Raw genomic sequence first — 25,550 nt, forward strand, 5'->3', positions numbered from 1 at the left:
TGCGCTTTTTCTACCCTTATTAATTGTTGTCAAAACAGCCATTTGCCCTCTGTTTGAATATTTAATTACTTCTTTAAGCATATCCTCAAAAAACATATGCATAAACCGAGTTAATCTATTTTATGATAGGCAGTCATGGTATACATTAATCAGGACATCAGCCTTCTATATACGGTCAGAACACGGCTCCATTTGTGATCCACTACATTATACTGCTAATCTTTAAAACTGCTTCAAGTTTCAGAGAATCACAACTCGCAGGAAAAAGACCCTTGTATCTTTTCAAAATAAAGGTGGCGCAAGCCACACAAAGTAAATTTGGACAAATTAATCCAGTAAATAATGTGATATTTGATTATTTACTTTGTTGAATATAGAAACCTCACTGTCATACTACTGAAGAAAAATGTTTTAGTGTATGCTGAAGAAGAATGAAAAAGGGTGTTAATATTTCAAAGAGATCTTTTTTTTTTTAGCAATTATATTAAATTTATCTGTAATTTATCATTAATATTGAACAGGTTCTGTACTGGTGCGAGGAGGATTTTTCCTTGGGCTTCCTGGACCTCTTAGTCCTTTTTTTCTGCAGCTGAACATCTTATCTTGAGTGCAGTTATCTGAGTGCAGTTATCTGCAAAGCAATGATTACTCCACATTTCGTTCCAGGTAAACACAATGACACAAATGCATTCCAGCATGTCTGCCACTCTTTTAGCACAACCAGTCTGCTATTAAAACAGTTTTTAGTTGGAGTCTTTGACAGTCTTGCCTGTGCTACTGAAATAAAGTCAGCTGATCATTTTTGGCAAAATACAAGGAAAATAGGTTTTGCAAGTAAATCTGTTAAGATGATAAAACTTTCTGCAGTCCATTAATGTCCATCTGATCACTCTGCGCATTAATCTAAAAGCAAGTGAACAATCATCTTATGAACTGGAACAGACGAAACATTGGTGTAACTGTACAGTGACACACATTATATGCAATGGATTGATGTAAGCAGGAGAAAGGTTATGGGGAATGAAGGAAGCAAATGATCCAGTGTAATGCACCAGAAAAGTTGCAGCCTTAAAAAAAAGATTAATATTTTATTTTATTTATCTATCTATCCATTTCCAACACCAACTTAATCCTTGAAGGGTCACAAGGACCATAAGGCCATTTACAGAGGCCAATCAATCAAATTTGTTTTGATGGTGGGAGGAAGCCAGAGTATTTAAGCATTCCCAGGGAGAAAATAAAAACTCCAAGTGCTCCACCATACAGCCTAAATTACCAATTTGACTGAATATCAAAGATAACAATAATAATAATTATCGTTATAATAATAATAATAATAATCGTTACCATTATTATTAATGCTTATTTGTTTGGTTGTTGTTACCAAAACCAACTGTTTGTTTGACGGAGTCATGAGTACGTTCAGTATTTTTGTTTTGAAAGTCTCATCCGGATGTGACATCAATCCTGATCCTGACGGAGCTTTTAGAACAGTGGCTCCTCCGTCAGTTGAACTGAAAGTTGTCGCTGGAGCGGACCTCCGTCAGGACCCGGCAGCTTATTTACTTCCTCCTCCCGGACAGAGACAACGAGATGCGGCGGAAGGAGAAGAGGCTGCTGCAGGTCACCGGGCTGCTGCTCGCTGCGGCTCTTTTCTTCCCGAACGTTGGCCTGTGGTCTTTATACCGGGACCGAGTGCTGGACAGCGGCTCGTCTGGCTCAGCGGACGGACCGAGCCGGATCTCAGCGCTGCTTCAGGTAGGGCTGTGATTTTCTATTATTACTATAATGACAACCTCGCTGAAAACATCCACACATGTGCGACCAAAGTCAAACATAAAACATAACTGAGATCGGTAATTAGTCACATTTTCATCTGTCAATTTAAGCTAAGAAATGCAGAATGAGAACGCTGGAAAGTTCTCGGCACAGCTTCAGCACCATGGAGAGCGCAAAGACTGTAAAAGAAGAACCAGCATGTCCAGTCAGCAAGAGTTGAAAGGATTTGCTTCTGTAAACGGATAAAACATTACAAGCACAACTGAACCCATCACCCGTTTAAACCACGATCCTCTGAACCAGACTTAGATACGGTTTTTCCAGAAGATTTCCTTCTTCAGCATGATTTCAGCCATCTGTATAAATCCAGAAGTTATTTATTTACCACTTTCCATACAATGAAATGTAACACAAAGTTCTTTTATAAAAATTAAAACAAAGGAACATTCATTCAAACAATCAGATATCACAGCAAAACATGCTGAATTAGGTAAATATATAACATTTATTAAACAAATCAGAATCAGAATCAGAATCAGAAAAGCTTTATTGCCAAGTACGTTTTTGGACATACAAGGAATTTGTTTTGGCGTAGTCAGTGCAATACAATACAAATTAAAAAGTATAAACATATCTACAATATAATATAAATATATGTGCACAGTTTTAAGTGAGTGAGAGTAAGTATAGAGCAGTATAAGATGCAACAATACAACAGTGCAGGTGATCATTGTGCAAGTATGGCAGTGCAAGTAAAGCAGGAGTCCAAGCTGAGCGTTAATGTAACGCATAGAGTTACAGGTTACAGGTGTCCTGTCAGCAAAAAAAAAAAAAGGGGGGGGGGGAGTGTCAGTGTGGTTTGGTTTCCGGGCTTTGTTAACAAGGCTGGTGGCAGATGGGAAAAAACTGTTCTTGTGGCATGAGGTTTTGGTCCGGATGGACCGCAGCCTCCTGCCAGAGGGGAGAGTTTGTGACCGGGGTGGGAGGGATCAGCCAGAATCTTCCCTGCCCGCTTCAGGGTCCTGGAGGTGTACAGTTCCTGGAGCGACAGTAGACTGCAGCCAATCACCTTCTCAGCAGAGCGAATGACACGCTTCAGCCTGCCCTTATCCTTGGCTGTAGCAGCGGCGTACCAGATGGTGATGGAGGAGGTGAGGATGGACTCAATGATGGCTGTGTAGAAGTGCACCATCATAGTCTTTGGCAGGTTGAATTTTTTCAGTAAGATGTCACCTAACATATTGAAAAACTATAAATTCTAGAATTCTAGAATTCCTAGAAAAAAATGAACTCTTACCACAAGACGTACATGCAGATAAAACCTAAAATTACATTACATTTATGATGAATTATCCAATAGTGGTAAACGCTAGATATAGTACAGAAATATTATGAAACGCATTAACATCTAAATTAAAAATGCCATAGAACCAGACTAAGATAAACTTACTTAAAACCTAAATAAAGCAAAGTAAAATATCTTTAAATAAAAAGACAGACGAACTGAAGTTCAAATAACAGCCAGACTAAAAAGCTGGTTTTGCTTTTAAAATCATCAACACTCTCAGCTGTCTTCAGGAAAACGTGTTCCAATGTTGAGGGCTGTAATAAATGAATAATGCCTCCTCTCTCAGAGGACCTGAGTCTGGAGCGCAAGTAGAGTAAAAGCAGATCTGATAAAGATGTTAGACTAAATCTATTAAAATTTCATTATTTAATAAATGCATCATAAAACCAATTCTAAAACACACAGGTAGCCAGTAGAGGTATACTTTGTATTAGTTTTATGGAGTTCAGCAGGTCATTAGACATTAGCAACACCTTAATTACCGTAGTCAAATGTTACATATGGTCTCGTCATGTGATAAACTTAACATACAAGACTAGACCTGCACAGTAAAAATAAATACCCAGAAATCATCAAGCAGCATTTACATCAGCTTTGTTCCTCGCTAGCAATAAAAACATGATCCAGTCATTTGGTCTGTCAGCCAATTTGTTAAATAGGAGAAAAATGGACCAACAGGTTTCATGATTTCAGTCTATATTTTGTTTTAGTAAAAATAAAAACTCATCCAAAGCTTCTTCTTCACCACGGCAAACCAGAAAAGATTATGTCAAGACCTAATTTGTCTTTTCATTTATAATTGTTTAAATTTATTTCTGATGAAATTAAAAGGATAAAGGGAGAAGTGTTTTATCAGACTGATGAGTGAGGGTGTGATTGTGGGACAGAGATCTGGCAGAAAAATCAGTGTCACAGTGCTCTGATGATGTTGGGAAAATTGGTTTTCCATCAGAGCTGCTTCTTAAAGCAGGAAAAGCAGAAACACTTTTCATAGAAAAGAACAACATACATTGAATAAGAAAGCAAATGTAGAAACAATAAGCATGTCGATGTTCGAGCGCTCCTTGTAGGCTGCTATTGCTTCACTGAAGTAGATAAAAATCGATACCATAATCCCATTCAGGTTTTCCCACAGTCCTGTTGGAGACATTTGAAGCTGAGATTCTCTTCCTCCCTTGCTGCTGTTAAAAAGAGATTTGAATAAAACGCAAATGGGATGAGCTCATTTGCACACTCACTGATTTGTTAGATAAGGCAGAATTAAAATAAGACTCTTACAGATCTATTTGCACACAAAGAAATGCTTATAGTACAGAAAAGACTGCTGTAGTTTGACACTGAAAGTTTGAATCGGGGTGAATAAGACTGACAGCTTTGTCTGACTGTAAGTAAACATCTCAAATAAGGTCCTATTTACGATTTTCTCCAAACTCCACTCACATGTCTCCTACAAAGGAATCCACAATCTGCATTTAGTTGTAATGAGGGTTCTAAAATATGTTTTTCTTCAAAGTAAAAATCATCCCCCTTAAGCTGGACTGAAATTTGCAGAACCCACGTGTATGTTTGAAGAATTCAAGTTGGGGCCTTCAAACCTCAGAACAATGTACCAACTGTCAAGCATGGTGGTTGTAGCATACTGCTGTGGGTATGTTTCCCTGTCGGTGGTACCAGTACATTGCACAGAATGGGGGAAATATTTATGGAGGAGGTCAACCTCCAAACTCAACTCTAATCAACAGCTTTGGACACAATTGGGTATTTCAACAGGAAAATGATCCCAACCAAACATTCAGACTGGTTTTGGAATTGATTGTACAGTTTCTTAATATTAATCCTATTCAGTTCTGTCATACTTTAGTAGTCCCAGAGAGAAATTAGACAGTTCCCAACCTTATTGAAAATGGATGAACCATGCTTTGGTCCATTTCAGGAAACCACCTAATCTCATTAGGTGGTATGTACAGTATATACACTCACTGGCAACTTTAGTAGGTACATTTTGCTAGTACTAGGCTGCACTCCCCATTAGACTTCAGATCTAGTTTAATTGTTCATGGCATAAATTCAACAAGGTGTTATTGTCCGAATTTGTTGAGCCTTTGTAAATTCTACCATCAGTTTTCAGTCCTTAGCTGACAAGAAACGTTTGGTCTCTTGCTGCTGTAAACACATCTGCTTTAAGGTTTAACATGTACATTCAGAGATGGTATTCAGCATAGCCTCGTTGTAACAAGTGGTTAATTGAGCTGTTGTTGGTGTTCTATCATCAGGAACTAGTCTCCCTTTCTCCTGTGACCTCTGATCAACAAGACATTTTAATCCACACAACTGCTGCTCACTTGATATTTTCTTTTTTTATAGATTTTCTATAAACCAGTGAGGAATGATTCTGTATGAAAATACCAATGTGTCAACAGTGTTTGAAATATGGGATGTGGCACCAACAACCTTGTTATGTTCAAAGTCACTTATATCCCCTTTCTTCCCCTTTCTCATGCTCTGTGTGAACTTAAGCAACACTTCACCATTTCTAGATGCCGGAATGTACTAAGTTGCTGCCATGTGATTGCCTGATTCACTATTTGCTTTAACAAGCAATTACAGGTACACCTAAGAAATTAGAATAAAATGGAAAACCCAAATTCAGGGTTTTACAAAATCTGAATTTTGTGAAAAAGGTTTGATGTTGGAAACTCATATTGTCACACCTTAAACAGCTAATTAACTCAAGACACTTGCAAAGGTTTCCTGAGCCTTTAAATGGTCTCTCAGTCTGGGTTGGCAGGCTACACAATCATGGGCTGGACTGCTGATCTGACATATCTCCTGAAGTCATTAATAGTCAAGTCAAGTGAAGTTTATTTATATAGCGCTTTTCAGCAACAAGGCACTCAAGGCACTGTACATAAGGAAAACCATAACAATGATACAGAAAATCAAACAACAGAGGTAATTTAAAAAAAATAAAATGAAGAGAATAGAATGATGGATAAGAAAATGAAAGGAAAATTGGACTAAAACTTAACTAATAATGTTTAGATAACATAATCAAAGGCCACTCCAAACAAACAAGTTTTTAATCTCGATTTAAAGCAACTTAGGGTTTTGGCGCTTTTACAGTTTTCTGGGAGTTTATTCCAGATTAGTGGAGCATAAGAACTAAAAACTGCTTCTCCATGTTTGGTTCTGGTTCTGGGTGTGCAGAGTAGATTTAAGCCAGAAGACCTGAGAGGTCTGGGTGGTTGATACACTGACAACACGTCTGTAATGTGTTTTGGTGCTAAGCCATTCAGTGAATTATAGACTAACAGAAGTATTTTAAACTCTATTCTCTGAGCTACAGGGAGCCAGTGTAGGGACTTTAGAACCGGGGTGATGTGCTCCACTTTCTTAGTTCTAGTGAGGACGCGGGCAGCAGCGTTCTGGATCAACTGCAGCTGTCTGATCGACTTTATAGGCAGGCCTGTGAAGACACCATTGCAGTAATCAATTCTACTAAAGATGAATGCATGAATTAGTTTTTCAAGGTCCTGCTGAGACATTAGTCCTTTAATCCTGGAGATGTTCTTTAGGTGATCGAAGGCTGACCTTGTTACTGTCTTTATGTGCCTCTGAAGGTTCAGGTCTGAGTCCATCATTAATTCAATTCAATTCAGTTTATTTATATAGCGCCAATTCACAACACATGTTGTCTCAAGGCACTTCAAAAACTCAGGTACATACATTCCAATCAATTGTAACCATTGAACAGTGCAGTCAGATTCAGTTATTTATTCAAATTGGATAAAAAGTTTTTCTGTCTAAGGAAACCCAGCAGATTACATCGAGTCAGTGACTTGCAGCATTCACTCCTCCTGGATGAGCATGTAGAGACAGTGGACAGTCACTGGCGTTGACTTTGCAGCAATCCCTCATACTGAGCATGCATGTAGCGACAGCGGAGAGGAAAAACTCCCTTTTAACAGGAAGAAACCTCCAGGAGAACCAGGCTCAGTGTGAGCGGCCATCTGCCACGGCCGACTGGGGGTTTGAGAGAACAGAGCAGAGACACAAAGAGAACAAAGAAGCACTGATCCAGGAGTCCTTTCTATGGGAAGGAAAAGTAAATGTTAATGGATGTAGCTCCTTTAGTCGTTTCATCTAGAAAGAAAGAACAGATAAACTCTGAGCCTGTTTTCAAGGTTAGAAAGAGAGCACATAGAGTTAGTCACAGTAAAAGCTCAGTCAATTGCCATGTCTAGGAGAGAGAAAGGCTTAAACACTGAAAGACAGGGCCATGTGGACCATCTGTAGAAGGTGAGCATTAAGTTGTTGCCAGCAGAAGCTCAGACAATTCCCCTCTCCAGAAAGGTGTCACAGGTAGACACAGAGTCAGGCCAGGTGTAACTTCTAGAAACAGAAAAGAGAGAATAAAGTTAAAATCTGAGATAACAGCAAATAATGCAAAATTGGAGAGTAGTGTGAGAATGTAGCGAAGAGGGTGAAAGTGGTCATTATGTCCTCCAGCAGCCTAAGCCTATAGCAGCATAACTACAGAGATAGATCAGGATAACCTAAGCCACTCTAACTTTAAGCTTTATCAAAAAGGAAAGTTTTAAGACTAGTCTTAAAAATAGACAGTTCGTCCATCTAGAGCCCACTGATGGCCATTGTTATACTAAAAACCACAACGATTGGGATACCTCTCTCTGTCAGATTGACCATAACCATTGGAAAAGAGAGGGGGTCATACAGGTAGCAGAAATGGAGGGTGTGTTTGCACTTCAACCATAACTGAGCCGGTTTAGGCTAAACCTGACTCCCCCTTACTCCATCCAACAGGGAGGGAAGAAGATGGAGGTAAAAATAAGGAAGATAGCTCAGGATAACCTAAGCCACTCTAACTATAAGCTTTATCAAAAACGAAGGTTTTAAGCCAAGCCTTAAAAGTAGACAGGGACTAAAACTGGGAGCTGGTTCCACAGGAGAGGAGCCTGATAACTAAAAGGATCTGCCTAGGAAATCCTAGAAACCTGTTTAATATGGGATTTAAATGACATGTCCTGGTCAAAAATAACACCAAGGTTTTTTACTTTACATTGCACCCAGGCTTCGAGCCTGACTGGTGGTTTCTAGCTGTATTAACTGAAGCTGTGTGCTAACTTTTAAACGCTCTTCCTTTGGTCCAAAGATTATTACTTCAGTTTTGTTTTGATTCAGCTGAAGAAAGTTTTGGCACATCCATGCTTTGATTTCTTCTAAGCATTTACCCAGCGCATGACTGGGTTCATAGTCACCTGGTGACATCGTAACGTATAGCTGTGTGTCGTCTGCATAGTTATAACTTACGTTGTTGTTTATTAAAATCTGAGTTAGGGGGAGCATGTAGATATTGAATAGAAGGGGCCCTAAGATGGACCCTTAGGGAACGCCACGTGATTTTTGTGGTCTCTGATGTAAAGTTACCTACTGACACAAAAAAGTCCCTGTCCTTCAAGTAGGATTTAAACCAATTGAGTGCTGTGCCAGAAAGGCCGATCCAGTTTTCCAGGCACTCTAATAAAATGGAGTGATCAACAGTGTTGAATGCTGCACTAAGGTCCAGTAATACCAGCACTGTGGTTCTTCCACAGTCTGCATTTATACGGATGTCATTGAACACCTTGACAAGAGCAGTCTCTGTACTGTGGTGAGCAGGAAGCCTGTCTGGAAGACATCGAAGCAGTTGGTCGTTGTTAGGAAGATGTTTAACTGCTGAAACACAGATTTTTCAATAATCTTACTGATGAAGGGGAGGTTTGATATAGGCCTGTAGTTCTGTAGTAGCAGCTTGTCCAAGTTGCTCTTTTTCAATAGAGGTTTGATAATTACTGTTTTCAGGGCCTGGAGGAAAACACCTGACAAAAGGGATGCGTTTATTATTTGTGTTAAATCAGATGTTATTACAGGCAAAGCTTTCTTAAGGAAAGCTGTGGGTAAAAAAATCGAGACAGCAGGAAGAAGAGCTTAGTTGCTGTACGATTTATTCTAAGTTTTTGTAGTTTATTTGGTGAAATTGGGAAATTTTGTCAAAATCAGTTCTAGTTGGAGACAACATTGGTACTGGAGTTGATGTGGATGTGCTGACTGCCTCTCTGATCTTTTGGGTTTATTTAGTAAAAGATTTAGCAAATTCATTGCAGGCCCTGGTAGAGTGGAGTTCAGATGCTACAGTTACAGGAGGGTTTGTTAACCTGTCGACCGTGGCAAATAATGCACGAGCATTGTTAATGTTTTTGCTGATGATCTCAGAAAAGAAAGATTTCCTTGCATTTTTCAGTTGTAGGTTATATCTGTATAGTCTCTCTTTATAGAAAATATAGTGAACCTGGAGTCCAGTCTTTCGCCACCTGCGTTCAGCTTTTCGACACTCCTTTTTTTCCACTTCTGACTGGTGGAGAACTTCTCCACAGAGACATTCCCTTCCCAGAAATGACTTTCACTTTAATTGGAGCAATTGAATAAATGGTGTCCGTAATTTTAGAATGAAAGTTTTCTACCAGCTCATCTACAGTGTTACAGGGCAAAGTGGAGGTAGAAGAGTAAATCTGGTTACACCGTCCTTAAAGATGCGTTTTCTTATCATTTCTCTTTGGCAAACTGAGTCATTGCAGATGATGCTTTCAAAAATAACAGAAAAGTGGTCAGATAGGGCAACATCAGTTAGACACCTTGGAAATGTTTAGACCCTTAGTGATGATCAAGTCCAAAATATGTCCCTGTTTGTGCGTTTGCTGTTTAACATGTTGAGTCAAACCAAAATTTCTAAGAGTGTCACATAGATCTATTGCACTTCTGTCTTCAGGATTGTCCATGTGAATGTTGAAGTCTCCCAGAATAATTAAACAGTCATAATCAACACATAACACAGATAAAAGCTCATCAAAATCACTGAAAAAGTTTGTTTTGGACTTAGGAGGCCTGTAAATACAGTACAGACCAAACGTTTGGACACACCTTCTCATTCAAAGAGTTTTCTTTATTTTCATGGCTATGAATATTGTAGCTTCACACTGAAGGCATCAAAACTATGAATTAACACGTGGAATTATATACTGAACAAAAGAGTGTGAAACAACTGAAAATATGTCTTATATTCTAGGTTCTTCAAAGTAGCCACCTTTTGCTTTGATTACTGCTCCGCACACTCTAGGCATTCTGTTGATGAGCTTCAAGAGGTAGTCACCTGAAATGGTTTTTACTTCACAGGTTTGCCCTGTCAGGTTTAATAAGTGGGATTTCAAGCCTTATAAATGGGGTTGGGACCATCAGTTGTGTTGTGCATGTGGTGCATACAGTACACAGCTGTTAGTCCTACTGAATAGACTGTTAGAATTTGTATTATGGCAAGAAAAAAGCAGCTAAATAAAGAAAAGTGAGTGGCCATCATTACTTTAAGAAATGAAGGTCAATCAGTCCGAAACAATTAGGAAAACTTTGAAAGTGTCCCCAAGTGCAGTCGCAAAAACCATCAAGTGAAACTGGCTCACATGAGTACCGCCCCAGGAAAGGAAGACCAAGAGTCACCTCTGCTGCAGATGATAAGTTCATCCGAGTCACCAGCCTCAGAAATCGCAGGTTAACAGCAGCTCAGATTAGAGAACAGGTCAATGCCACACAGAGTTCTAGCAGAAGACACATCTCTAGAACAACTGTTAAGAGGAGACTGTGTGAATCAGGCCTTCATGGTAAAATAGCTGCTAGGAAACCACTGCTGAGGACAGGCAACAAGCAGAAGAGACTTGTTTGGGCTTAAGAACACAAGGAATGGACATTACACCAGTGGAAATCTGTACTTTGGTCTGATGAGTCCAAGTTTGAGATCTTTGGTTCCAACCACCGTGTCTTTGTGCGGTGCAGAAGAGGTGAACGGATGGACTCTACATGCCTGGTTCCCACCGTGAAGCATGGAGGAGGAGGTATGATGGTGTTGGGGTGATTTGCTGGTGACACTGTTGGGGATTTATTCAAAATTGAAGGCATACTGGACCAGCATGGCTACCACAGCATCTTGCAGCGACATGCTATTCCATCCGGTTTGCGTTTAGTTGGACCATCATTTATTTTTCAACAGGACAATGACCCCAAATACACCTCCAGGCTGTGTAAGGGCTATTTGACCAAGAAGGAGAGTGATGGGGTGCTGCGCCAGATGACCTGGCCTCCACAGTCACCGGACCTGAACCCAATCGAGATGGTTTGGGGTGAGCTGGACCGCAGAGTGAAGGCAAAAGGGCCAACAAGTGCTAAGCATCTCTGGGAACTCCTTCAAGACTGTTGGAAAACCATTTCAGGTGACTATCTCTTGAAGCTCATCAACAATATGCAAAGAGTCTGCGGAGCAGTAATCAAAGTAAAAGGTGGCTACTCTGAAGAACCTAGAATATAAAACATATTTTCAGTTGTTTCACACTTTTTTGTTCAGTATATAATTCCACATGTGTTAATTCATAGTTTTGATGCCTTCAGTGTGAAGCTACGATATTAATTGTCATGAAAATAAAGAAAACTCTTTGAATGAGAAGGTGTGTCCAAACCTTTGGTCTGTACTGTATTCAAGAACATGGTTCGGATCGGGCTCTTTACCTGGAGAGCCAAATATTCAAAAGAGTCAAATTTGCCCAGAAATACATTTTTACACTAATAAATCTTTAAACAAAGTGGCCACCCCTCCACCTTTTCTTTGTTGTCTGCTCTCACAAAGAAAATTGTAGTTCGAAGGCATCGACTCTATCAGCTTCATTAAATTCATCTAACCATGTTTCTGTTAAAAACATAACTTCAAGATCGTGGTCAGTAATGAAGTCATTGATTAAAAATGATTTTTCTGACAGAGATCTAATGTTCAGTAACACCAGTTTATGTGACTTAGTTGCTGATATTAACTCTGTGTCTGGTTGTACCTGACAGTTTATGGCTTTTCTTGATTGTTTATTACTGTCTCTTATCCTTTTGGCTTTGTTCTTACTGTCACGTATAAGCGAGATTTTACAACTATCTCCTATTAGGGACCCAAGTTTAATACCCTCCACAAGGAGGCTTAGCCATAAAAGGTAATGGCTAAAGAAGCAGGTTGTTCACACAGTGTTGTATCCAAGTGAAACCCGTGTTACAGGTGAAACTGAGTCTGAGTCGGAGTCTCTCGAGGAAAATGTTTCTTCCCAACAAGAACTCGCACTAATTCCAGAGCCACTTAACAATGTAAGCGACTCTACTGCTCCTGAACTCTCCAGCCCAGACTTGCCTGTCCGACACTCCACTAGAACACGTCCGCCACCTAATCGTCTACAGTATACGACACTTGGTCATTCACTTCTACAAAGCGTCCAGTCCCTTTTTCAAGGATTTAGTACTGCAATTAATTCTGCCCTGCAACTGGAGGACACTGTTGTGACTGCTACTCCTTGTCGAAGTGCAGTATGTCACCAGCCACTGGCATGTACGAAGCCGTACACGAGTTTAAGGGGGGAACCTGTAATCCGTTTTTAGTCAGATGACTAACTTTTGCAGGCCAAATTCCTCTGTGCCCCAACGCCTTTCCGTTCAGCTTCTTTAAAGTCATAGGAAACTTCCGGGTCCGTCTTCACTGAGGCTGTGACGTACTCTGTTGGCGTGTCTCGAACCGATTGTAAAATTTGCGCTCTATACAAACTTGATGGCATGAATTGGCGGCAATTTATCTTCCAAACTCCATTGGTATGGGGCTGTAAATAGCTATTCGGCTGTGTATGAAGTTAAGTCACCCTTACTCCACTGAAAGGGTCGGGTTTTTTTTTTTGGGACAAGATTCTTCACCTGGAATCACAGATGGCAAGCTAGAATCGTGGACTTATATTGATGGACTTTGAATTGAGCTTTGTCACTCAATCCATTTTGTTTATTGTGTTGTTATCTGGACCAGTCACTTTAATACATGCACCAAAACTAAAATTGAGTTTGCTGCTTCTTGGTTTTTACCTCTCAGGCTCTTTCAAAGGACATTCTTCTGATGCTGCATTTGTAGTCCAGTCAGATTGCCTAGTCTTTATGTGTTACACAAGCATATTAATCAAAATTTGAGTGGTAGAAAAAGGTGCATCAGCAACAGGGGTAACCGCAGGCTTGAAAAGATTCTTAAGCAAAATCCATTCAAGAAGAGTGGGCTGATGCTGGAGTCACTGCATCAAGAACCACTGTGACCAGATAAAACCTACACATGGGCTACAGGCATCTTAGCTGGGCCAAAGAGAAGAACTGGACAGTTGCTCAATCCAGTTCTCTCTTTTCAGATGAAAGCAAAGTCTGCATTTTATTTGGAAATCTAGGTCCCTGAATCTGGAAGAATGTTGAGAGGCTTCAATGTTGCTTGAAGTCCACTGTGAAGTTTCCACAGTCAGTCATGATTTAGTGTACAAGGAAACTTTAGAATGCTTCATGTGCTTTAAAGTTCTGACTGGACTCCCTTATTGTTCAAGCATTAGTCTCCTTTTTCCCTTTCCTTTACAATAGATGTGGTTATTTCTTTAAACATAAATGTCTTATTTTAGGCATATAGTCTAGTATTAGCTAGTATTTTTTCTTGTAATATTAAAGATGTTTGTTTTAGCAGTGTGATGATTTTTATAGCTAATTTTAATAATAAAAATGTTCTAAATGTAAATTTTAGTGCAAGCATACATTTTAATTGTGTTTTTATTGGATGCTGCTCTGCTCTAAATTAATACATCTCTCTAACCACCTTTTATAAGCAGTAAACATTGACATCATTCAGTGTTTCCACTCTCCACTGCCAGAGTAGATCTTACTTGTTTTAGCCTCAGGCATGTTTGTTGCATTTGTTTGCACAGACATTCAGCCAAGTGTACATCTGTCATCTCAATGGATGCCTGTTTACTGTACGTGTGGCCATCTGAGCAGAAAATCTAATTTACAAAAAATATCACGATCAATATTAGGCTGTCTAATTGATTTAGTAGCAGTTCGTATCTCTCTAGTGCCCCACTGATGATGACCAAAGAGAAATGTTCTATGATAGTTTTACAACCAAACCCCAATCTGAGCTCATCTGTTTCAGATGAGAGGCAATAAAACCTTCCTAAAGGAAACTTTTAAAAAAAAAACATGGCTTGTGTTGTAATCTTTGACTTTCTGACTGAGAGAGAAGTCTGAGTTTCCACAAGTGACGGTCTCTGTCTGGTCCTCTGTCCACTTTGCAGCTCAGCAGGATTCTGCATAATGCTGCCTTTTTGAAAATAATGGGCTGTACAGTGGTGTTACTGCACTGTTTTTCTATGGTGTGTGGAGTCCTTCTCTGCAGGGTCTTCAGAAGTCTGGAGTTAGGCAGAGAACAGATATCTTTGTGGGATTTACACGTGTGTCATAACACGCTTGTGCAGCTGTGAGCAATGTTTGAAGGTTCTATTCAGTAGCTATCCAGGGAATACTAAAAATACAAATGTCATGCTCTTCTCACTGTTGCTCTAAGTCTAGTAGAGGAGGAAAAAATTAACTCCATCTTGAAGTTAATTTATGGGCAACATTGGGATTGGAAACATGTGAAAACAGTCCACAGATATCTTAGATTAGGTTTGGTATCAAAGCAAAAGATTTGAATGGACCTAAATATGTCATAAAGCTTTCATTGTTTGCTTTAAGCTGTGATTTCAATGTGTTTGGACAAAGTTAGCTTGATCTTTACAAGGAGACTATAAAGGTCAAATTGCTAAGGTGCTTTTTAAAGACATCAACATTTTGTAATGATGGTGGTTTGGTATTTGACCACTCGTCTTGGCAGAATTTATTGAGATCAATTAAACTGGTTGGTTTCTTAACATTGACACAGCTTTTAAGTATAGTCTACAAATTTGTAACAGAGTGGAGTTTGAATCACTGGGAAGAGCATTCCAGAAACGTAATGTCAGGCAGCTATACAAATTCCAAAACCAGTTTTGATATGTTTTTATATTCAGTGTCCTGTTGGAATGCCCAACTTTGTCCAGGTTTCAAACATCTGTTGTTTTGAGGGGAAGTCCAAGAATCAATCAGTCCTGCTTTATTATTTCAGCCACTGCTAAAGAAATGGGCCCTTGACATGACACTGCCACCACTTTGTTTGACAGTGCTTTCACAACAGACCTTTGGAACATTTTTTACTGCACCAGAGTCTGGTTTCTGGAGCAGATTACTCCAGTGTACCCATCCCGGACTCTGAAACAGACTAGAGACCAGTACCCTGGCACGGTTACAACAGTCACTTGCAGTGTGAATGCATACCATTCCCAGCATACCATACAATAAGACTAAACAGCAGCACATTTGATTTCATTTCAACATCAAAGGAGCAACAAAAACCCAGATGAGACAGACTTTCTCCTTTGTGCTTTTTAAACTCTCCGTCAGCTTAATACTGGAACTGCATGACATCTCTGTGTGAAAGCAAAGCGCACCAACTGAAGGTGTGAATTGTCTCTCTATTACCGATCCCTGGACCGGACCAGCAGTGTGAATGCGCTCTGACAGTCTAACTTTAAGTCATCCAACATATTTCTTGTTATTGTGGTCAAACAGGTTAGAGAAACTACCAGCTGCAGTAAATCATGAACACTAACCAGAAGATAATTGGCCTTTCTCATAACAAGTTAATAGATTTCAGAACTTTCAGCACACATTTTTAAAAACAAATATTGTATTTACAGCTAAATTAGGTAATTGTGTTTGACACTTTTTATATTTTTAACCACATTTTTTTGCCTGTATACATTTTTTTAATTTGTAATTTTCATCTTATACATCTAATATACTTTCAGCTGATTGTTACATTATGAACTGAATATCACATTGTTTTGAGTAAATGTGATCTAAACTAAGGGGACTAAATTCAATGTTGAATTCACAACTACTGCTCACAACCTAATAGGACACAGATTCATTCCTTGAACTGAGACAGAAATTAGTATTTTTGTGCACACAAGTTGTATTCCTGGACACAGTAAAAGGATGCTCTCAGCTTCCAGCACAAATTGACTTGTCTGTGAAGTGGTTGAAAGGGAATAAGAGGAGCAGAAGGTGAGATAAAAACAGGAAAAGCAGGTAATTGTCTCTCTGGGGTTCTACGATCTAACAAAAAACAGAAAAGAGGGAGGGAAAAAAGATTCTCCTCTAAGTCCAACATTCTGAAGGCTTTCATTTTTAGCAGGAAAAGAGGAAACAGACAAGGGAGGCGCTGACCCAAAGTGGTCTGACTCTTTGGTCCTCAGAGAACAAACGATCAGATCTGTTCTTATCAAATCCACATATTTGCTCCCCCTTTCCCCCTGCCAAACAAGGCCTGTTAAAATGTAGCCATCTCTCTTTCTCTTTCTTCAACTATTATCTTTTTTAAGTGATTGAGAGGAACTGAGGAGTCGAAAAGAAAGTATTGTACAAGACGGTAAAGGTTACCAAATCCATCCATCCATCCTAAGTGACCCTGTCCTGCTCCAGATCCTAAGGCACTGTTTCTCAACAGTGGTCCTCAGTGGCCACTGTCTTTCATGTTTTACATTTATCTCTGCTCTTGTACACCTGATTCAAATGATTGCTTTACCTCATGCATGCCACCAAGTGCTGCAGAACCCTTTTAATTATCTCTGTGCAGCAGGATGGAAAGACCTAAAACATGCAAGACCCTGAGGCCTCGAATCCCTCTCAAAACTCCTGAGACTTAACAGCATGCAGAGGCTCAGGAACAGTAGCTGTGGACGAAGGCTGACCTCCAGCAAAAACTAGAGCTGGAGCGTCTGTCGTCCTCTCAGTGCAAGCTGGATCTGGAGGCTTGGCTGCGTGCTGAGGTTCTGGAAGATTGGTTGCAGGATCCTTGGGGCTCTGCGCTGCCCTCACAGCAACGAGAAGAGGGGCAAAGAGACCTTCAGTGGAGATTGGAGCTGGAGCGCCGAGCCATCCCTCTAAAATAAACTCTGCTTGCAGAACTGAGTGCACCAAGTCCAAAGCTTGTGGGTTATCCATTAAATAAAGCAAAAACTCATAGCAACGTGACTTCATGAGATCCATCTTAACAAACTCAGACCTGGCTTGAACCCATACTGGAACTGGAGGCCGCACCGACGACAGGGGACCTGCAGTGGGCGCTGAGTAGCCGCCCACCAACTCCGGGGAAGACAGCCACGAGGAGGCCATGTTGGGTGGACCCTCTGTGGATGAGTAGGAGGCACCCAACCCAAACCCTCCCGGTGGCGACTGACCCCCGGCGACAACGTCGTCCTGGTCAGGAGGAAACTTTGCCGCGGCTGTGGATGGCTCGGTCAGGGCTGTTGCGAGCGTGAACGGCTCAGCTGGAGCCGCCACGGACCTGGATGGCTCGGTTGAAGCCGCTGTAGACTTGGAGAGCTCGGCCGGAACCGCTGCAGCTGGAGTGGAGCGCTTGCGGCGAGGGCGACGTCGCTTAGAGGAGGAATGTGCTGGAGAAGAACGGTTCCGATCCGGCCTGAAACACGAAGACGCCCAATCGGTCTCACCGAAGCACTTCTCCATTTCCTCCAACAACAATGGCGAGGGAGAAAGTTCCACCTCCTCCCCATACAAAGCCCGTAAGCTCTCGATCTGCTGCTGCACCCATAGTTTCAGCTCCTCACCTGTTGCTTGGACCTCCTGTCTGCTTTGTACTGTCATCTGTGAGGGTTTTTTGTTGCGGACCAAAGTGCAGAGACAGGCGAGGACTTGGCATGGCGAGGCAGAACGATGATTTATTAAATCCAGACTTAAGCAAAACTCAAAGCAGGCAGGCAGGTTGCAGCAAGTAAGTATCCAGGTCAAAACAAAGTACTAAAACTAAAAGTACTGGACGAAGCGAAGGTACACTAAGCGAGACGAAGAGACAAACAACAAACAAGCACCAAACAAAGAAACTAGACTAACTAATATACAGAGGGTAACAAAGGTCAGGTAATCAAAAGAACTACGAACAGGTGTGACATGGAAGCAGGGAGAGAGAGGGAACAGGTGAAACTACTACTACTACTAATAATATAATAATAATAAAGAGAAAACTATTCTAAGTAATAAATAAGAAAGCAACACCAAGAACATAATTGAGTGGAACTAGAAAAAAATGAAACAAAGTGACACATTCACTTTATGTAGTAGGAAAGAAATGGATGTTCCAGCAAAAAGCTGGGTTAATGCGATGTCCGGCTTCATTTCTTGCATATTAGTGTTGAATTATTAAGACAGCTTTTCTGGGAGTTTAATTCCCCTGGCTGTTTGTTCTCTGCAAGGTCCTCTACATCTGCTGGCTCCTCGCCTGTGCGACTGTATGTGTGAGAGAGGTGGGGTTGGGGAGGTGTGTATGTTGGGCCAGATGGAAAAAAAGACTGTTTTAATCACCAGCATCTTTTCCCTCATGCTGTTTCATACAACCTCGGCCCACTCATGCAAAGCATAGACACATGCACACAAACAGGATAAGAGTTATGCTGAAGCTTTCAGAATCACTGATTGTTGAAGTCTTTTATTCTCTGTGTTCTGTTGCTCAAGGTCTCGTTGGAGCGGAAAGTCTCAGTGGAATAAAACATCTACAGTGGCTGAAATTTTAATTAGAAGCAAATGTGTTGGCTTCTGTTCATTTAGAAAACACACAGATGAAATCACACTCTACTTGACCCACTGAAAGAAGCAGAAAAGGTTTATTTAAAATGCCAACAGGAATAAATTCTTAACCGTCTTTGTGTTCTGGCAAAAAACTTTTAAAAAGATTTCATACATTTAATTTCATTCTTGGATGAGGATTAGCACCATCAAGTCTAAGACCAAAGTCCTCACTCTTGGACAAAGTGGGTTTTCACCTTATGATTGATTTACTGCTCTTAGAATTGGGATGGGCATTGCATCCGTGGACTGGGGCAGCATTTGCAGGGATGAGGAGGAAGCTGATCCAAAGGTAAAATGCTCCCACTTTATCAGATTTGTGTTCCATAAGGTGCCTTTTCAGTGCATTATAAAATACCAAAGGACAGACCCAGGATTTTTTTAAAGGGACAGTATAGTCATGGGGAAAAGAAACAAAAACGAGGTAAACCCTAAGAATCAACAGCTTATAGAACTATATTTCGCAGCCTTATCTCTCAGCTGGGATTTCCTGTCTGACTTTATCAGTCTCTTACATTGTTGTAAGAATTATGAACCAACCACTCTTCTTTCCAACAGTGCTTTAATGCACTTAAGTCTGCATACTATAGTTCCTGAATAACGTTCTTAAGGTCCCACCACAGCATGTCAATCAGGATGAAGCCCGGACTTTGACTATTGCTTCATCTTCATCTTTCATTTTTTACCCATTCTGCTGTAGAATAGCTGCTGTGATTAGGATCACTGTCCTGTTTGGTCATGGTTTCAACTGTGAGGCAGATGGTCTAGCATTTGGCTCTAAAATATTCTGGTATTATGGTTGAATTATAACTCCAAGATGTCCCGGTCTTGGGGCTATCCTGCAACTTTTAGATGCATCCCTTGTTGAACACACCTGAATTAAATGAATGGCTCATTACCAGGCCTCTGCGGAGCTGAAAAGCATGCTGATGAAGAAATTCAGCCATTTCAACCAGAACAAGACTCACTAAGAGGGCAACATTGATCCTAAAAGACCCTCTGCATCCTCTGCACACTGAGTTCAGGCTTGTATCATCAAGAAGGAGGTTTCCTTATGCCCAAAGTGCAAGATCAAACTGGTACCTGAGGGCTTTTAATTATTTTAACTGTTGGGTTTTTTAATTATTCTAGATTAATTGTGCTGCCTGGAGTCCTGATATAATCTTTTAAATGTTTAGCCTTTCAAGGACATTAAAGTATTTAAATTCAATTCATTTAAAGGGAAAGATGGGACAGTTTGAGTTAAAGTGCAAAATTGTGCATTTAATCTTCTAATGACAGTCTGTATTCCTCAGTGTGATCATCAACATGGGACATTTAAGGAACCTGAAAAGTCGCTAGCCCTCACTACTCCAGGCAATAATTAATGTCTGGTGTTTTTTCTTTCTTTCCACAGAAAGAATGCCTGGCCAAATGCTTTGGTGTTTAGATGTGTCTCTTACCTTGATTTGGTCATCAGCAGGGCTATTGTGTCTCACCTCTTGCACTCTCCTAGTCTTTTCCTCCCAATAGTGAATGCAGGATGGAGTCATCATTGAAGCTGTTGAGGGCCATTTACTGTGTACAATTTTCTATTACATAGAAAGTACTCCTGGCTCAGTGGTTCTGTGTTTAGCTGTAGTTTATTCTGCAGGTGTCATTGGCGGAGCAATTGCTGCCATTACTTTCGCTTCCTTCTTTTGAATAGAAAGTTTCCCTGGACTCATAGGCATTGTATGATCAACTGAATCTGGCTGTATTGTATTATAATTTAGATTTAACTGGACTGTATGTAGCTGGATCTAAATCTGACTATATGATTTTTTTGTTTTTTCTCTTATTAATCAAATTATTTAGCAACAAATTATTAAAAAAACAACAATGTTGTTTTCTGTGAAAACTAATGGAAGTAAAATTAAAGCATTTAGCCAGTCTGTGATCAAATTGGCATATTTTGTAAAGGTTATTTTTCTTGCATCCACCAACCCATAAGTGGAGCAAATAACACTAATTACAGTTACATTGGTTCCTGTCTTAGCTGGTATCATATATAGCAGCATAAAAACTGTTACCTTTAATTTGACCTCAACATAAATATAAGGCATGAGCAGGGAGTGGCTTTGAGAAGGAAGAGATCCAACAAGTTATTATTATCCGCTGATTTATATTTGATTTTCCATTACGAGGTCTGGTATGTGTCAGGTGTAGGATATATATCGGATAGAGGCAGTATTAAGTTGAAATGGTGAACTGTGAAACGGTTGCTTCATTTGATGTGTAAGACCTACATGAATAGTGTTACACACCACAGAAGGCGTTAACATTTCTAATGCATCCTGACATGCTATCAAAAGATTTAGAAATGTTTATTAAAGCAAGATGTAGTTTAAGGTGTTGATTTGATCACCAGATTCATTGAATATTGTTGTATTTGTGCTTTGAAAACAATTTCAAAGATTGGGATGAATGAGTGCAGCACCAGAAGGGGTTTTATAATAACAGCATCATAGACAGGCGGTGTCACTTAGCAGGAGGATGTTTGGCTCCAAGTTGTGGTGATGTTTAATTTTCTCTCACTAGCCTTAAGAATTTCACCTCAGTGGGAATTGTAGTATGCACTGTACTTGTTTCAGCTTTAAAGCAAATCTTTAATTAGACGGCTTTTGATTGTATTACTTAACCCCTTAAAAATGACTGCGATTTCTCTGAAAATCAAACCTGAAGGTGAACATTATCGACATTCAAGACCAGGCATACTCATGTAGTTGATAGTGTGGTGGCTTCTCTGTTTCCTCAGCTTTAAGAGAACTGATTACAGGCTCTTAGTGGAGTTAAGATCTGGGGATTCTTTGTTGCCACATAATTGTCTTTTGAATTGTTACACGGTGGTCAGCCAGGCTTGAAAATATATAGTTTAACACCAGACTGTAAATGGTTTTTTGGGAGAAGTTGATCTCAGAGGAAGTTTTGATCCCACTCTTTATTCAAGGCTGTGCTCTTGGCAAGAATTGGTAAAACAACACAATTTTGGATGAGACAGAAGCATGATTTCTTTCAGAGAAAATACCTTTGCGCTAGTTTTCAGCTATCCAAAGTTCCACTGATAAATTGATAGGTGATTAATATGTTTTTTTTTTTTTAATAGTAATGGCATCTTTTGTTGCCTTCCTTCGTTAGTCTTTTTCTCTGCGTGTGTACAGACGCACTCACACCCACCAGCTGCCAATGTTGTACAAGCTCTGATTTGGTGGAATCTCATTTATATAATGCCCCGCTCAGGATGAGACAAATCTGCTGCTTGCTGGTCCCTCCTGAATCTTTCTTTCTAAAGGAGGCAGACAGATTACAGCCTTCTGGGATTCATACTAAGTGAAATGCCTAGCACAGATCAGACCAGTGGAGTTTAAATAAAATTAAACACTAAGATTAAATTAGCTGCATTTTGTGCTTTTTCAATACACAAACCTTGTGTATGATCTACACAGATTTACCAAAAACATTATCATGCATCTAGGGGAAAAAAAACAAACAAAAAACATCTCTTCTGAAAACATGAATGTTCCAAGGTCCAGACTATTTGTAAATAAAAGGGGTCAACTTGAAATCTTGACCTTTAAAATTAAAAAGGTGAAAAGCTGGCTTTCTAGATAAACATTCCTTTTATTGAGAACTAAAGGTATTATTTGACAGAACAATTTGCTTTTACAAGAATGAACTACCATCCATCCATTTTCTATACCTGCTTCTTCTGTACAGGGTCACGGGGGAGATGGTGCCTGTCTCCGGCAATCTACGGGTGAGAGGCGGGGTACACCCTAGACAGGTTGCCAGCCCATTGCAGGGCAACACAGAGACACAACCACGCACACACCTAAGGGCAATTGAGAGAGACATGTTAACCTAACAGTCATGTTTTTGTACTGTGGGAGGAAGAGAACCAACGCATGCAAGGGTAGAGCATGCCCAGAAATGGACTTATAACTGTTGCAGCTGGCAACTGATTTTACTCCTTCGGTCCTTCAGGTGGATGCAAGTCCTACCCAAATAAAATTAGTTTGTTCAACAGGAAAAGATAGAAACAATGTTCTTATTTAATTGTCTTTTAGCATTTTACAATGAATTGATCTGCATTTGATCAATTTTTCACAATCATCAAAAAACGTCCATCAATTTTCTTTGCTGTCATCAGTCAGTTAACATATAGTTTGTCATCAATATAAAAATGGTAACATATAAAATGTGAAATACACCACTGACTCAATGATTTATTGTTCTGTGGAGTGTCTACCACCTCCACTGATTGGCCTTTCTCTTGAAGCCATTGTGAAGCAGAACAGAAGCAAACAGAGAAAAATTGCAGAACAGCTGCTTCAGACACTTTACACGGTCTCATGGCTCATCACTGCAGTTTGTTTGACTGTGCTGTGCTATCAGCCAGCAGCCCGGTTAACAATATTCCACACAGTCAGTCGTGTTTCTTGTATTAACAACATTCCTCTAATTGCGTCCTCCCATGGAGCTAATTAATTTACCATTGTACTGTGATCCTATAACATCTCGAGTCACCGAAAGTCATTTCTAAAGCAGGCGGGAGAGAATTTCATAAACGGCAGCTTGTGCATTTCAATGCACAGCAGAGAATAATAGCTCATGGTGATGAGTGTGTGTTCACCACAGAGATGAGACTGAATGTCATTTTCCTGCATGTCAAACAAATAAAGAGCAGATTTCTTCCCTTTTCCTTTGTGTAAACCCCCAGCTGTCAGCAGAAGAAAAAAAAACTGCAACGAGGTTTTGGATGGCAGCCAAAAACAGAAAGTTGATGAGGATTTAAAGTCTGTCTGATGTGCATGTTTGTTCAAAGAACTTTTTAACATACGAAACAAATAATTGGCCCCATATATCATGACCTGAAATGATAAATAAAGTTAGGTTGATATCTTGGTGTTTAATATTTTGGCAACACCTGTTGGAAGTCTTGATGAGCTTTATTGTTTCTGTTCCTGTAGGGGTTCAGCCAGAAGGTGGTTCAGGTGGGAGTTGACGGCGTGCGACGAGTCGACTGGCATGACTATGAAACAATAAGGAGAGATGCTGCTCGCATAGGTAGGTTCAGTATTTGCTGAATCTGCTACTTTGTTTCATCTGTTCTGACCACACAAACACTCACGATTTTCCATTTTTTCCTCCTTCTTCTCTTAATTCAGTCCAAGTGGATTTTCTCCCACATAACTAACATGAATCAATATGGCTTGTAGCCCTGAGTTCATAATTAAACACACTTAATCTTCTACAATAGGCATTGATTCTGCCCCCGGTGTTGAGTTGGAAACAAGTGCAAAGGATTTAATTGGCTTTTGTGTAGTTTTGGGAGGAACTTAGGGTAGAAAATTACCTGGATTTGTGAAATCAGAGGTCTAAGCCTAAAAGATCTAAAAGATCTACTTTCAAAAAATCAATACTCAGGAATGTGCATGGTGGTTAAGTCTTAGCTCCTGGGGCTTGGTCAGGCCCAGCCAGAAAAACGGTCCTCAAGAGCAGATGCCATGCCAATTGGGTAGAAGGCAAGACATTTTGCTTGGGGACCATTTTCTGGCTTTAGGAACATGGAATAGATAGAAAATAATATTTTTTCAAAGTATTTTATTTTTCCTCTTAATAAAAGAACTGCCTGAGTAGTCCATGTAAGGTAGTTAATTCAATGGGGCATTTGCTTCAGTGTATCTGTTGGTAAAATAAACAACCAACAGCAAGCACACTAGATCTCATATCTTACTCCTTCAGCTGCTTTCAAAACAGCGTTACCTCTGTGATGGGTAGTGCTCCTCAACCAAGTCCTGACCTCAACCTTATTGAACACCTTTAATAATGAATTAGAGCAGAGGCTGCAATTCTAGTTTTCTCATCAAACTATGAACACACTCCTAAACCTTGTGGAAGATGTTACTGAAGAGTTAATGTTGATATTGCTGGAAACGGTGGGTCCATCAACAAATTGGACTTTATAGATTAACAAGGATGTCATCAAAATTGGTAATATTGTAAAATATTGCTGTAGCATGAAACATTCAGACTTGAATTAGTTACATGCTAATGTATACATTTTAAAGATTGTCTAAATATAAAATTTTAAATATTCTAAATAAAATACGTTTTAGAATTTAAGCACATTTTTTATGCTTGGTGGACAGTGAAACAGATTAAAGTCTGTGAATAAGGTTTCTAGCCTGGTTCCGGTATTTTAAAGTAAAATCTCGAGTAAGAAGGTAGAACTATTGTTCAACAGTATCCTTTAGCAGTTGAAAACTATCTGAGTTGCTTGAAACTCCTAATGAATGTTCGTTGGAAGCAGCAAAATGAGCCACTTTAAGTAAAGACGTTTATCTTGGAAATGAGCCATTTAAGTGAGAAGTAATTTTTCACAGTTGTTAACCTTCTTCAATACATCCAGATCATTTCTGCATAATGGGACTAGGCAGCTCAGTTTAATCTGACGCTCTCCTGCAACTATGAAGCTTCCACACTTGCATCTGTGCATATTGGTGTTTGCATGGAAAGCAGTGATGAGTAGCTAATGAAACAAGCAGCTCAGTGTAATTTGATGGACTTCTGAAATGAGTTCAGGCTTCATGGAAGCCATGGAAGAGAAAGAGTCAAAAATTGTTAGGAATGACTTGTGTTTGTTACAAACATCTGAACCTCAGGCTGAAAACACATGCGCAAGCTCTGCTGCCACCTACTTTTGACAAATTAATAGCTCTAGATATATTAGATGGTATTGGCAAGTAAAGTAACTGATTGT

The 25,550-nt window shown here is 39.9% G+C and overlaps 1 protein-coding gene across 3 annotated transcripts in view; it reads left to right on the plus strand.

Moving 5' to 3' along the window:
- The first annotated feature begins 1,516 nt into the window (after window positions 1-1,516).
- The window catches only part of LOC124876634 (polypeptide N-acetylgalactosaminyltransferase 10-like), a 78,158-nt gene continuing 54,124 nt past the window's right edge, over window positions 1,517-25,550 (plus strand). The window contains exons 1-3 of one of the 3 annotated variants that reach the window (XM_047379569.1): window positions 19,727-19,848; window positions 22,505-22,544; window positions 23,758-23,854. In XM_047379569.1, the coding sequence (XP_047235525.1) occupies window positions 22,518-22,544; window positions 23,758-23,854 (124 nt within the window). In that variant the 5' untranslated portion in view covers window positions 19,727-19,848; window positions 22,505-22,517. Of the gene's footprint in view, window positions 1,759-13,861; window positions 17,713-19,726; window positions 19,849-22,504; window positions 22,545-23,757; window positions 23,855-25,550 lie in introns of those variants that run through there. The other 2 variants (XM_047379567.1, XM_047379568.1) reach the window with 2 other exon arrangements.

Source organism: Girardinichthys multiradiatus, chromosome 11, assembly GCF_021462225.1.
Source record: "Girardinichthys multiradiatus isolate DD_20200921_A chromosome 11, DD_fGirMul_XY1, whole genome shotgun sequence".
NCBI lineage: Eukaryota > Metazoa > Chordata > Actinopteri > Cyprinodontiformes > Goodeidae > Girardinichthys > Girardinichthys multiradiatus.